The following is a 14,179-nucleotide window of genomic DNA, read 5'->3' as shown; positions in this document are numbered from 1 at the left end:
GACATGAGACAATATTTAATGTAAAAACCTATTTCGGACACTCATGTGTTAGACCGCCTCAAGTGGGGGCCCGGGGGGGGGGGGTTCAAATTTGGACCCCCCCCCTTCCGCCCACCCTAGCTACACCACTGCGCCTGACATTCTGTTACATATACAAACAAATGAGACCAAAAGTACAACCTACTTCCGGTCGCCTGCGCTGGATGTGACAAAATATGTTGCTCACAGCTGGGACTGTGTGGTCACGTGACATGCTGCACTCCTTAAGCTTCGAAGGCGTCTCTACATGTAAGACATTAAGTCGGGCCTCTGAAGAGTTTTGTTGGATTTCATTTAATTCACTAGTGAATGTCACTATCAAACTTTGTGTGTCTATTCTACAGGCTGGTGTAGGCGTTGTCAATATTTCCCAAGATGACCAACTGGACCGAATCAATGCAGAACATCTCAAATGTCTGATTTCAATCTTGTCTTCGCAAAACCAAACACGCAATGGTCAGTGTTGTAACGCTCTTCGCTTCTACACATGTGTGTGTGTTTGTGTGTCTCTGTCTCTCTCTCTCTCTCTCTCAACTGAATCATAAGCAAGATCTTCATAGTTCGTGAGGTCAGCAGATTGTTTGTGTGTATCATAGTGACAAGTGGTTTCCTTGATTGAGTTACCTTCAGTTACGATGAGAGATTTTTTAAAACAGATCCCTTGTCCTTTTATTAGAACTTTATAAAGCACAAGAACAAACCACGAACAGAAATTATTCAAATACTTTCATGAATAAGCCCAACAAGAAATTCCCATCAATTAATATTGCAACATGAAGATAGATTTGTTAAGCCAAACTTATTTGATAAATTGAACAAGTCTAGTGAGTTTTTACAATTATTACTCGTGTTATTTTACAAACTCTTTATGGCTGTAACCCCTGACCCTTGACGGGTATTTCAACAAGAAATTTAACAGTTTGTTTATATCTTTGGGGACAAATCCGTAGATCAGCCACACCTTGAAAACTCTGGTTTGACAAATTTTTCAAAACATAATAATCTTACAATTTAAATTTGACTATTTCGAACACGCTTTCAGCGGGTATTCCCGCACTCGACTAGTGTGTTTTTTGTCTACACGTAATCAGTAAATATATTGACGTCCTTGTATATTTTGCGTACCTTCATAAGCTGGACTTTAATAGTCTAGAAGAAATTGCAGAATTACAAGACATAAATAGATTGGAAAATTTTAGAACCCCATTAGTAGGCGATGTCTTCGAGTCCATATGCTAAAGAAGGGTGCAGCGCTAGTTGTGACCTATTTACTTTGTCCCAACTGAAGCAGACAAAGACGTTGTCTGTAAGAATCTTTTTTTTCCCCGCCTGTTGTCAGTGGTAGCTCTTTTGTTGCCAGAGTATGAATCATTATTAATGTATTCAATATTATGCTATCAGAACAGATACAGTCGTTGAACGTACGTTAAGGATTAAAAAACAATAAAAGCTTGCAAAGACAGTTATTAATGCAGAATTATTTATGTATAACAATCAGAAGATAGCCTTTATGGAAAGAACAATGAAATGTACATTAGAATTAGGTCATCCTCACAATGCAGAAAGATTTAATTGGATTATTAAACAATGCTTAACACACTAGAGTCTGAATCAATACAATACATTAATTCCACATACAATTGCAGTGTGAATTTACAAACCAGTCTTGATCAGTACGTAGATCATGTATGCTCTTGGACATTAGTCATATAAAATGAATACATACAAATTTTAAAAAAATTATATGTGACAAAAAATAAAACGAGAATGCAATAATAATAACTAGTTTTAAACTATACACTTGATAGGAAGTATCAGTAACAGTTAAGTAATAATGGTATGATGGATGTGTTTTAGTGAATGGTGTGTAGATACACATAGGGATATTGATAGAGCAGTGCAGTTGTAGTGTTCAATTTTTTCATTTGACTGTGTCAGGTGCATGGAATTATTTGCGTAATGGAGGAGCAGAGTTGTTTTCCTTTAAGACTGAATTGAGAAAGTGGATAGACGGATGTAATGCAAAGAGAAGGGTGTTGCTAAAATAGATTAGTACAACGTGGACGTTTATGTCGACAGACACCATTCAAAGTTGTGTTTCTTTTCTTATCTTCAGCGTCCTATTGTCCACGAGTGTGGGACGACCTCTTATGTTGGCCCGAGACTCCACCGGACACAGTGGCCATACAGTCTTGTCCAAACTTTGTTAATGGATTTAAACCTTGGGGTGAGTACAAGCAACCCATATTTTTTAACAGATTTTTTGTCGGTTTCTCCCCCTCTCTCTCTGTCTCTCCCTCTCTCCCCTCTCTCTCTCTCTGCCTCTCCCTCTCTCTCTGCATCTCCCTCTCTCTCTGTGTCTTCCTCTCTCCCTCTCTCTCTGTCTCTCCCCCACTCTCCATCTCTCTCTCCCTCTCTCTCTCTCTCTCCCCCTCTTTCTGTGTCTCCCTCTCCCTCTCTCTCCCTCTCCCTCCCCCTCTCTCTCTCTCTGTTTAACGTTCACTCTCTTTCGTCTTTTCTTTCTCTTCCAAACACATTGAAATGCTTCTGAGAATTGTCCTTCATTTTTTTTATTAGTATTTATTTATTTCTGTCTATGTTTAACAAAAAAATAAAAAAGGTTTTCACGGAATGCACTCAAAAGAAAGTGTACATCCTGTCATGGTGAATGTGTACATTATGTCAGTAGCGTCACTAGGGTGGGTGTCACCCTGTGCGGTAAGTTCAGGGTGTCACCCCCACACACACACACACACACAGCTTTACTTCCCAATAAAAACGTATCGTTTAGTTCTTTTTGTTGCGCCATAATACAGTGAGCTCATGAATGACATTCGTTGATAGTTGGTACTGAACGTTGAAACGATTCTATTTTAAAATGTCGTTGTTTCTGACATTGTATCATTAGTTCTTGCTGAGATTATAATTTAAGATTTTAAACTAGAAAATATTTAACATCAACTGAACATGTTTTCCTAAGTAAACTTTAAAGAGCTCCTAGCGGAAACAGTTAAACATTATGGTGTTAGGCTTTGTACCGACCATGAATTTATTAATCGGTTCAAAATAATAATAAAAATTATTATTATTAAGCTTAGCATTTAAAACGTACAAGAACTTTTCAGTATTTCAAACTTGAAAACTTATAAATAACTTTAAAGTCAAAATCTTTTGTGATTTCGGTTTCAATGGACTGGGTACTCTATTTGAGATTCGTGTCTTAAAATTTCCTAATTAAAAGTTCTAAATTAGTTTTAGTTTTGAAAAGCTTCTTTCAAAAGACAATATATTGGCATGCATTTGGCAAGAAGCTGTTGAAGACTTAATCAAAGGGCCTGTAAATGTTCCTTAATGTGACAGGTGGGGAAATGTGACGTGTGTTTGGCGCGTTTAATGTCTAGGGGATGATTATTTTTAATGCTATCACACCCCCACTTATCAGCATATGAATCGGGAGCAGACACGCAACGAGACAAAGCAATGAAAGATAGATACAAAAGTTAAAATGAAGAATATTTATTTACACAAATATACATATAAGAATAAAAAGGGGGAGGGTTTGCACCTATCTCTAATTGATAATAATTTAGATCATCACTCTTGCACCTAATAAGAGAGTATGTCACTTTGTCCTCTGACTTAGCTGGTTGTCCTGTTGATGTCGCAGCTGGCTGTGTCCTGGCTTGAGGTTCTGCAGCTGGAGGTGGCGCTCTAGCGGATAGAGGGACGCCGGTGATATAGTTCTTGTGGAGTCTCAATCCCCAAAATCTAATATCTGTAGTGGGCACAGTAGGGCGGGTGGCCGGCTACCGTGGGCACAAGGTTACTGCGGGCAGAGCTGATCTGCCGTGGGCAGCGTAGTTGACAGGATATGTCCAGTGAGTTGCAGAGGGTTGGCGTAGCTATGACGTCTCACACAGATCTGAATCCATAGGGACGTCGCACCTAATAGCTTGACAGGTGGGCTGTCGAATAGGCGGGCAATGCCGATAGCGCCAAGTGGTAGAGTTGAGTAGATCTCAGTAGGCAAGTGCAGTGCTGAATAGCACTAAGCACATAAATAGGCAGTAGATGATTCTCGATAGCAAATACAGTGCTGAATTGCACTAAGCACCTAAATAGGCAATAGATGATTCTCGATAGCAAATACAGTGCTGAATAGCACTAAGCACCTAAATAGGCAATAGGTAAATAGGCAGACACCTGAGGGAGGGCCAGTGAGAAATACACAATGCACCAATTAAATATAAATGAACTAGGCAAAATACACATGATAAAATCCAATGGAAATATACACATAGCAATTAAGATGGAACTTGTGATTAAGTTCGGCTTACCACCAGGTATTCCTCTAGGAGGGAGAATAAATGATATAGTCCAGACTCGATCGACAGCGATAGAGGAGTGAAAGGGTCTGGCTTGATTTGAATCTACTTATAAACCGGCCTGGAGAATGTGGGCGGACACAGGAAATGCCCTAGGCTAAGATTTATCTTACACGTGGGTGGATTTGACTCGAGGTGGGAGCCGCACCTTGGAATATCACGCGGTGTGTTGACCAGGGTAATCTCTTAGATCAAAGAGAGACGTGAGAGAAGGGGGGGGGGAGAAGGATTAGCTTGCATTCAAACCAAGGTGGTGTGAACCGCGACCGTCCTTCAGACATCCGGCGGGTAAGACAAAAGAGTTTGTGTGTTTACCTTTCCCCGATCAAGGTCAGATAAATGAAAGGACGCGCCTTAGCTATCTCCAATGTGGTCAACTAAGTCTAGCCTGGAGAGGAAAAGGTGGCGCGGGTGAAGAAATTGGGGTTAGGACGGGGAAATAATTGAAATAAAATAAATAAATAATGAAAAATAATAATTAATGCTGTGATAATTTAGAGTGAATCTGACAGCGAGTTTTTGACTTGTCACACTTAAGCCCCATTGTTATTCCATTTGAATTCTAAATTGTAATACTTTCCCAGTTTGAGCTTCTTCAAAATGAACCTTTGCTACCTGTAGATGTATTCTAGTTTTTGTATTTCTGTTAAAATATCTTGTCGTCTGGCTCAATGTTAAAGGGATTAAAGCACTCCCAGCATTCACCTCTTGTTCTCATCTTCTTATCTTATGAAATAAAGACGTTACTTCAAACAAACAAAAAAGATGACTTCGTCCTACGGATATTCCTAGGTCAATCTAGTTATGCATGTTAATCAATGACTTAAATTCTGCCAGGTCATTAGCTTTCCTGGCTGACTCAAGCAACACATTCAATGCTCTAATAGCACTAGGGAAATGTATTTTAGCTGCGCATCTAGTGTCTGTATTTTATGAAGAAATTAAATCGCCCTAAAACATCAATTCGTTCTTTTACGGTTCTAACCGTAGTATGATGAGCGCTCCAGCCAGTTGTTTATAGACATTTCAATGATACTCCAGAATGATGAGCGCTTTAGCAAGTTGTTTATAGACATTTCATTGATACTCCAGAATGATGAGCGCTCCAGCCAGTTGTTTATAGACATTTCAATGATACTCCAGAATGATGAGCGCTTTAGCAAGTTGTTTATAGACATTTCAATGATACTCCAGAATGATGAGCGCTCCAGCCAGTTGTTTATAGACATTTTAATGATACTCCAGTATGATGAGCGTTTTAGCAAGTTGTTTATAGACATTTCATTGATACTCCAGAATGATGAGCGCTCCAGCCAGTTGTTTATAGACATTTCAATGATACTCCAGAATGATGAGCGCTTTAGCAAGTTGTTTATAGACATTTCAATGATACTCCAGAATGATGAGCGCTCCAGCCAGTTGTTTATAGACATTTTAATGATACTCCAGTATGATGAGCGCTTTAGCAAGTTGTTTATAGACATTTCATTGATACTCCAGAATGATGAGCGCTCCAGCCAGTTGTTTATAGACATTTTAATGATACTCCAGTATGATGAGCGTTTTAGCAAGTTGTTTATAGACATTTCATTGATACTCCAGAATGATGAGCGCTCCAGCCAGTTGTTTATAGACATTTCAATGATACTCCAGAATGATGAGCGCTTTAGCAAGTTGTTTATAGACATTTCAATGATACTCCAGAATGATGAGCGCTCCAGCCAGTTGTTTATAGACATTTTAATGATACTCCAGTATGATGAGCGCTTTAGCAAGTTGTTTATAGACATTTCATTGATACTCCAGAATGATGAGCGCTCCAGCCAATTGTTTATAGACATTTTAATGATACTCCAGAATGATGAGCGCTTTAGCAAGTTGTTTATAGACATTTCATTGATACTCCAGAATGATGAGCGCTTTAGCAAGTTGTTTATAGACATTTCAATGATACTCCAGAATGATGAGCGCTCCAGCCAGTTGTTTATAGACATTTTAATGATGCTCCAGAATGATGAGAGCTCCAGCAAGTTGTTTATAGACATTTTAATGATGCTCCAGGGTGATTACTTAAAAGACCCCTTCGAATGGTAAAAGCGGCGAAGAAAGAAAAAATGTTTACGAGTACATAAAATACCATGCAGGAAGTAGTTTCTAAACTTTGACCACATAAACAATGTACACATCCATTAAAATTGCTTTTCTGTTGTTGCTTTTTAAATATTGCCTGCACTCCTTCATGACTTCCAGATATTGTAGCTGCATTATCTTATCCATGAGTTCAACACATCACTAAGTCAGGCCCAAGCATTTTACGATATCAGAACTGGTACCATCAGCTTTGGTTTTCTTTGAAGGGAAAAATCCTAAAAACATTTCTGTCATTTGAACGCTACCATTGCTAATCTTAAAATATCTTATAACTTCAGAGATGTATGTTAGGTGTGCTATGATACAAAATACCACAGTACTTTGTAGCATTTGTCTCTTTACGGGGTCTGTTAAAACATTTGTAAACAAATTTCTAACATTTGAGTGCGCATGACTGCCTTCAAGAAACATTGTGATATCAATAAGTCTGTGCGAGATGTTCCTCTTTATTTCCTTTCTTTAAGTTGATCATAGCAATGACTTCCCTGTCAATTGTTGTTTTTTGTTTTGTTGTTGTTGTTGTTGCCTTTTTTGAAGTCTAAGACAGAGTACCAAAGTTTTCTAAATCTTAAAGCCTGATAAAGGTTCTTCAGTCTTCTCATGATTTTCTCATTTTTAACATGTCTACTTAGGTCTATTATCAAAACAACAAGCAAGAAAAAACGTATTGCTTTTGAATTTTTACCCATTATGCATAATTTTGTATTTAAAAATTTAATTCTTTTGAATCTATTTACTGACACATTTTTCAAGTTGTCTGTCTTTTTTTTTATTGCTTTTTTTTGCCGTACCCCCCGCACCCCATAGTGACGCCACTGCATTATGTCATGGTGAATGTTTACATCCTGTCATGGTGAATGTTTACATCCTGTCATGGTTAATGTTTGCATTAACATTCTGTCATGGTGAATGTGTACCTCTTGTCATGGTGAATGTGTACCTCCTGTCTATTTTTATTACAGCTTTAACCTTGAACTTTATGTTCATAGAACTAGAATGAATGTCTCTGTTCCATGCGCTGTTTAAGAATCTAATGGGCCACACCTCAATCTTTTAACTCTGATGTAGATTTGTTCTGTAAATATCAGTTTTGTCTATCTAATCCCAGAAAATGCCAAACGGACATGCCTTAAGAACGGAACCTGGTTTTTTAATCATGTTCAGAATTCTACATGGACTGACCTGAGATCATGTACGGATCGAGTGTTTATTGAGACAGAGACACCATCGAACCTTGTGGTAGGACTACATGTTGGTTGTCTCTGTTGTGGTAGGACTACATGTTGGTTGTCTCTGTTGTGGTAGGACTACATGTTGGTTGTCTCTGTTGTGGTAGGACTACATGTTGGTTGTCTCTGTTGTGGTAGGACTACATGTTGGTTGTCTCTGTTGTGGTAGGACTACATGCTGGTTGTCTCTGTTGTGGTAGGACTACATGTTGGTTGTCTCTGTTGTGGTAGGACTACATGTTGGTTGTCTCTGTTGTGGTAGGACTACATGCTGGTTGTCTCTGTTGTGGTAGGACTACATGTTGGTTGTCTCTGTTGTGGTAGGACTACATGTTGGTTGTCTCTGTTGTGGTAGGACTACATGTTTGTTGTCTCTGTTGTGGTAGGACTACATGTTGGTTGTCTCTGTTGTGGTAGGACTACATGTTGGTTGTCTCTGTTGTGGTAGGACTACATGTTTGTTGTCTCTGTTGTGGTTGGACTACATGTTGGTTGTCTCTGTTGTGGTAGGACTACATGTTGGTTGTCTCTGTTGTGGTTGGACTACATGTTGGTTGTCTCTGTTGTGGTTGGACTACATGTTGGTTGTCTCTGTTGTGGTAGGACTACATGTTGGTTGTCTCTGTTGTGGTAGGACTACATGTTTGTTGTCTCTGTTGTGGTTGGACTACATGTTGGTTGTCTCTGTTGTGGTAGGACTACATGTTGGTTGTCTCTGTTGTGGTAGGACTACATGTTGGTTGTCTCTGTTGTGGTAGGACTACATGTTGGTTGTCTCTGTTGTGGTAGGACTACATGTTGGTTGTCTTTGTTGTGGTAGGACTACATGTTGGTTGTCTCTGTTGTGGTAGGACTACATGTTGGTTGTCTCTGTTGTGGTAGGACTACATGTTGGTTGTCTCTGTTGTGGTAGGACTACATGTTGGTTGTCTCTGTTGTGGTAGGACTACATGTTGGTTGTCTCTGTTGTGGTAGGACTACATGTTGGTTGTCTCTGTTGTGGTAGGACTACATGTTGGTTGTCTCTGTTGTGGTAGGACTACATGTTGGTTGTCTTTGTTGTGGTAGGACTACATGTTGGTTGTCTCTGTTGTGGTAGGACTACATGTTGGTTGTCTCTGTTGTGGTAGGACTACATGTTGGTTGTCTCTGTTGTGGTAGGACTACATGTTGGTTGTCTCTGTTGTGGTAGGACTACATGTTTGTTGTCTCTGTTGTGGTAGGACTACATGTTGGTTGTCTCTGTTGTGGTAGGACTATTGGCATTTAAGATTGCTAAGCTAAAGATAAACTTAAATTTTATTTAACTGGGACTCGTATTCAGGTGTAGTAAGAGAGAAATAGAGAGTGAGAGAGAAAGAGAAAGAATGCGAGAGAGAGAGAGGAAGAGATGGAGAAAGTGGTAAACAGATAATGAGAAATAAAAGACTCTCTAGAGACAAAGAGCTAGCGAGAGTGGGGGAACAGAGAAAGATTTGATTTAAAACGAATGTCATAGCTCTTGTTGAAACAGTGTGCTCAAGAAGAAAATAGAATAAAAGAGATATTTGTTTTTTTTATTTTGGGGATAGGAGAGGGGAGGTACTGTTCATATCAAGGAATTATAAATAATAAAAAAAAAACTGACCAAAAAAGTCTTGGTTCTAACTTTCAGGGCCGGATTTAATTGTAAAAGCCTGCAGCTTCCCAGGCCAGTGCCCTTATAGATGCGCACTCACTTTCCTATAATATAAAATTGTAAACGGAACCTACATTTATAACTCTAAGACAATGGGGAAATAGATTCCATTGACAAGTTCTCTATTTCACTGACATGCTTTGAGATTTATTGATTGTATTAAAGGCATTTATATTGAAACTATAAGAGGTAGGGATGACCACTTTCTGATCCGGCTCTGCAGCAGAAGGAGGTTTGGTCTAGGAAACAGACTATCTTCAACTCTGAAGAAACATCCGAAATAAGTAAAACATTTTACAAACAAACTCTTAGCTGAGCGAAACTGTTAATAGACAACTGGTACACACAAGAGAGGGGAAAGGAAATGTTTGTTTTGTAAGAGACTCTCTACTAACTAGCACTGACGCTCGTGTGAACTTTTATATATGGCCATGGCTCGCTACTCTGTCGGCCTTGATGAAATCGACATTTTAGTCCCTCCTTGGCCTTGTTTTTTTTTGTTTTAGATATATGTCTTATATTATGTTGACAAATGGATTTCACTCTTTTTTTTATGTTGTCTAACCCAACCAATCGTTTCTCTCCGCCAGTCCCACGTGCCACGTATCAAGCTGATGTACAATGTCGGCTATGGGGTGTCACTCGGCTCTCTCGTGCTCTCCATCTTCATTATGATCAGCCTCAAGTAAGTGGACCAACCCTGACCAACCCTCCGCCTGACATGACAACCCCCCTGACACCCCCCACCCCGCCTGACAACACACCCTGACCCCCCCCCCCCCGCCTGAAAACCTCCAGACGATCTGAAGACATTTTGTGTCCTCTAGTGCAAAACTGCTTAGGTCGTGTTAACCTTACCATCAATATTTAAATAATAAAAATTAAAAAGAATTTTTTAAAATATTTATTTAAAAAAAAAAACGTTTACATTTTACTTGAAAAAGAAACAAAAACCTCTTGAAAACTCTTCCTCCAAAGAACGTTTGAAAATAAAACTCAACTATCTTCTCTTTAGATCTAAGGATTACCCTGCTGAGTTCAAACCTTTTTTTTTTTTGGTTTATTTTCCCACAATTTTTTAACTAATTCAAAGCTATTTTGGGTTATTAATTTAGGAAACTCTTCAGCATAAACCCAGGCGTCACAAAAGATTGAACCGTTTAAGATTTGTCCACATCGTGAGCTACACTTTTGGTTTGTTTCAATTATTTGTCTGCCAGAGCCAGCATGCCCAACTAAAGTAACAAGTATTTGTAACAACAAAATACTTTAAAAATAAAAAAAACGAGTTATAAGTGAATGAATCGCACAATTACAGCCATTTCTATCAATACTGCAAGATTTGTTTTCCTTTTTTTATATAACACAAAATTAATTAATCAGTAGTGATTAATTAATTGTTTTTTTTTTAAATAGATTCATGTGTTATCAACAAGAATAATTGTGTAAAGTTTCAAATTGATCTTGTGTTTTTAGATCAAAATGTTAAAAGCAAACCTCTTTAAGTTTTAATTGAAATGACCAGTGATTTAGATCAAGAAAATCAAATAGCTGTAAAGCGGGGGGGGGGGGAGGGGGGGAACAGCACTAGAGTGAGTAGAAAAGTTTAAAACATCACTGTTCTGTACTAGACTTGACCAGGCTATACACTCTGCTTATAATGCCAAGATATATGTTTATGCATACTGGGACATAACCGACTCCATTGATCTTCCCCTACAATAAATATTTATATCTTCTCTCATTTTTCTCAGCATTAATTTATATGCATTATTTAAAAGTCTAATATAAATATTTTTTTTAGAATAAATAAAGATCTATTTTTGCTTTAATTAAATCTAGAACACGGACTGGACAGTTGATTCAGTGCAAGGTTCTCTCGAAACAGATACACGTTTTTTCTTCGACTTGACAAAATGTTGACTTGTATGTTTCAGAAAACTGCGCTGCCCAAGGAACACAATTCACCTTAATTTGTTCTTCTCATTTATCTTGAGAGCTTCCTTTTCCTTTATGAAAGAGAATCTTCTGGTTGAAGGTTTGGGCTTTCCCGATGACATCATCCAAGACAGCAATGGAGTCAATATTTTTAAAAACGAAAGCTCGGTAATATTAATAATTTTAAAATATTAACAACAACAAATCTAAATTGGTGATTCGTTCATCATCAATTTTATTCACATTAATCTTTTTTTTTTTTGTTATTATTATTACATTTTGCTGTCGAAGGTCAAGATTACGTTATTTAAGCAATAAAACAAGAATAACAATAAACATTCTTTTTTTAAAAAGACAATACATCCTTTATACAGCTTCTAGAGCGATTACTTTTCTCTGAATAACTCATGAATGTAAGATTCAAAACAATGGAACATTTTTATCCCCCCCCCCTCCATCTCCCTGCCCACGAGAAAGATTCCTAGTTAGGTGAATGTACAGATCTACTAAATTTTTATAATATTCCAATGGTAGATCTACTAGATGTAGACAAAGAAGATGATACACAAAATTTTCATGAACATTTATTTATTAAACTCTTGAATCAATAATGCCTTACTTTCGGAAATTCCCGAACGCGTCAGTCCTTTCAAAACCGATGTTTGATTTTAACCTAGATCTAGTTCTCTAGCCAAATTTCAATTTTATTTATTTTTATACTTGAACAATTATAACAGTCAAACTCGAGTTTTCCTCGTGAGACCAACGAGCTCGTCATTCTTTTCTCTTCGATATACAGCTACTGTTAAATTTTTAGGAAAATCGTTAAAGTCGTTTTTTTTTAAATCAGCGTTCCGGCGTCCTGGGAGTGTCACCCTTCAGTTTCCAGGTTGCATGAAGTTAGTTGCTTTTTTTTTTAAAAAAAAAAAGGACATATACAGCAACTGTCATATTTCTAGGAAAATCGTTAGAGCCGTTTTTGAGATCTGCGTCCAGGTTTTGCCCACCTAGTTTCCGTGAAGGTATGAGTTGAACAGAGGTATTGTAAAAAGAAGCGAAAACGTTATAGAGAAATAGTGCCATTAGAGCTTGGAACGGGTTGCTTGAATCAGACAGGAAAACCAATGCTTTGGTAGAATTTCATTAAGCCTCTCACTAACACAGGCACGACTAGATGAACATATGGATAAGCGTAGGACGTAATTATCTTCTGCTTTGTAAGAACGATTTTAATTTATAAAATATCTCAAGAGTAGCAGTTGATCCTCGAGTCATCTCTGCTCATATGTTTTAGATGCACCACTGTCATAGAGCGAACCTCCATTTGGATTCATTTCTACTTCAAGCTGCAGAATTGAGACATTTGAGTCAACGGTGCTAAAAGTTCATGTGTACTTGATGGGGGTGTACTTAGTGGATGGATGAGTACCTCCTGGATATTTTTACTTTGGGTACTATCTACAATACTTGTAAGAAGTCAAGAAGTCAATAGAAATGATTGGATCACAAGGGTAGATTAAACTGAATTTAGTGACATCCAGAATGGTCAAATGATGACTATTTATCTAACAGTCAAACTTCTTTCACATGAATGTAGATGCAGAATACGTCTTGATAGACTGGATAATACTTTGAGATTTAAAACTAAAATGATCAGATTAAGTAAACAGGAAACATATGACTTTTACTATTAACAAACGCGCCCAAAAATACTAGCTGACAAATTTTTGAAACGAGTTGTTTTTTTCTATATAAGAAGGATGTCTGCTAGCGTGGTATGCGCTCTAGACTCATCACGGTGGTCCCTTGTTCGAATCCCGACGTCATACAGGAGATTTGGAAGTATATCTATTTATTTCTATAAAAAAAAACGCCAAAAGCGTAGGGGCTGTAAAACAAAAGAGTTCAATAAATTGAACCCCAAAAAAAAAGGTCCAGGTATCGCTCCTTTTAATGCATGGACTGAGACAGTGAAGGGAATAAGGGGGGGGGGTCATCTTAAGACAAACAAAAAACTAAACTTGCAAAAACTCTTAGGATCTACTAGAGGTAAAATTTGACATTGAGATTTAGAGCTAATACAATCTCAACAGAAACCTTCTTAGTGACTATACCAATCTGTCCACAGCACTGGGAATGCAAATTATTTTTCACTTTCTTTCACTACATTCTTGGTGCCAACTACATGTGGATCTTTGCTGAGGCTCTGTATCTTCATATGATCCTCTCCGTGGCTGTGTTCTCAGAGCGGGCTACAGTCAAACTCTACATACTGCTGGGCTGGGGTAAGTGAGTACTAAGTGAGATCCACTCTGAAGATGTTTAGGTAAAAAAACTAAACTTCTTGCAATAAATCTTGCAATAAATCTTGCTAAGTCACTCATTACTGACAATTATGGGAGAAAACACATACATCAGAAATCATAAATAGCTTCACAGAAACTACAACTTAAAAAAACAAAATTGAGGTAGAAAAAAAAGCTTTAAAAATAGTCAGTGTAATGTAACCTGCAGGGCTAGACTGCCGACATGGGAATCTTGATCTCATATCCAATGAGAGGCTAGGATTCTTAGTTGAGGATTTAGTGCACCAGCATCTCTTAGGTGAAAGCAAAGCGGTTGGTCGTTGTCCTTGTCAACCCATGGCCATTGACACAAATAAACTTAAAGTTAACAGCCCCTCAGTTTAGACAGAAACTAGATCCAATTACCCCAAAGACTCTCTGCTAAGAAAGAAACAGATCAAACTGCCAGATGAG

The 14,179-nt window shown here is 38.0% G+C and overlaps 1 protein-coding gene across 8 annotated transcripts in view; it reads left to right on the top strand.

Annotated features, from left to right (window-relative positions):
• The window catches only part of LOC106059561 (secretin receptor-like), a 212,499-nt gene that overhangs the window by 182,210 nt on the left and 16,110 nt on the right, over positions 1-14,179 (top strand). For all 8 annotated transcript variants that reach the window (XM_056030692.1, XM_056030722.1, XM_056030698.1 and 5 more), the window contains 6 exons: positions 384-495; positions 2,156-2,266; positions 7,684-7,814; positions 10,073-10,167; positions 11,420-11,588; positions 13,549-13,705. In XM_056030692.1, coding sequence (XP_055886667.1) covers positions 384-495; positions 2,156-2,266; positions 7,684-7,814; positions 10,073-10,167; positions 11,420-11,588; positions 13,549-13,705 — 775 coding nt within the window. The remainder of the gene's footprint in view (positions 1-383; positions 496-2,155; positions 2,267-7,683; positions 7,815-10,072; positions 10,168-11,419; positions 11,589-13,548; positions 13,706-14,179) is intronic.

This window comes from Biomphalaria glabrata, chromosome 1, assembly GCF_947242115.1.
Source record: "Biomphalaria glabrata chromosome 1, xgBioGlab47.1, whole genome shotgun sequence".
Classification (NCBI taxonomy): domain Eukaryota; kingdom Metazoa; phylum Mollusca; class Gastropoda; family Planorbidae; genus Biomphalaria; species Biomphalaria glabrata.
This window is presented reverse-complemented; position numbering and strand designations above follow the sequence as displayed.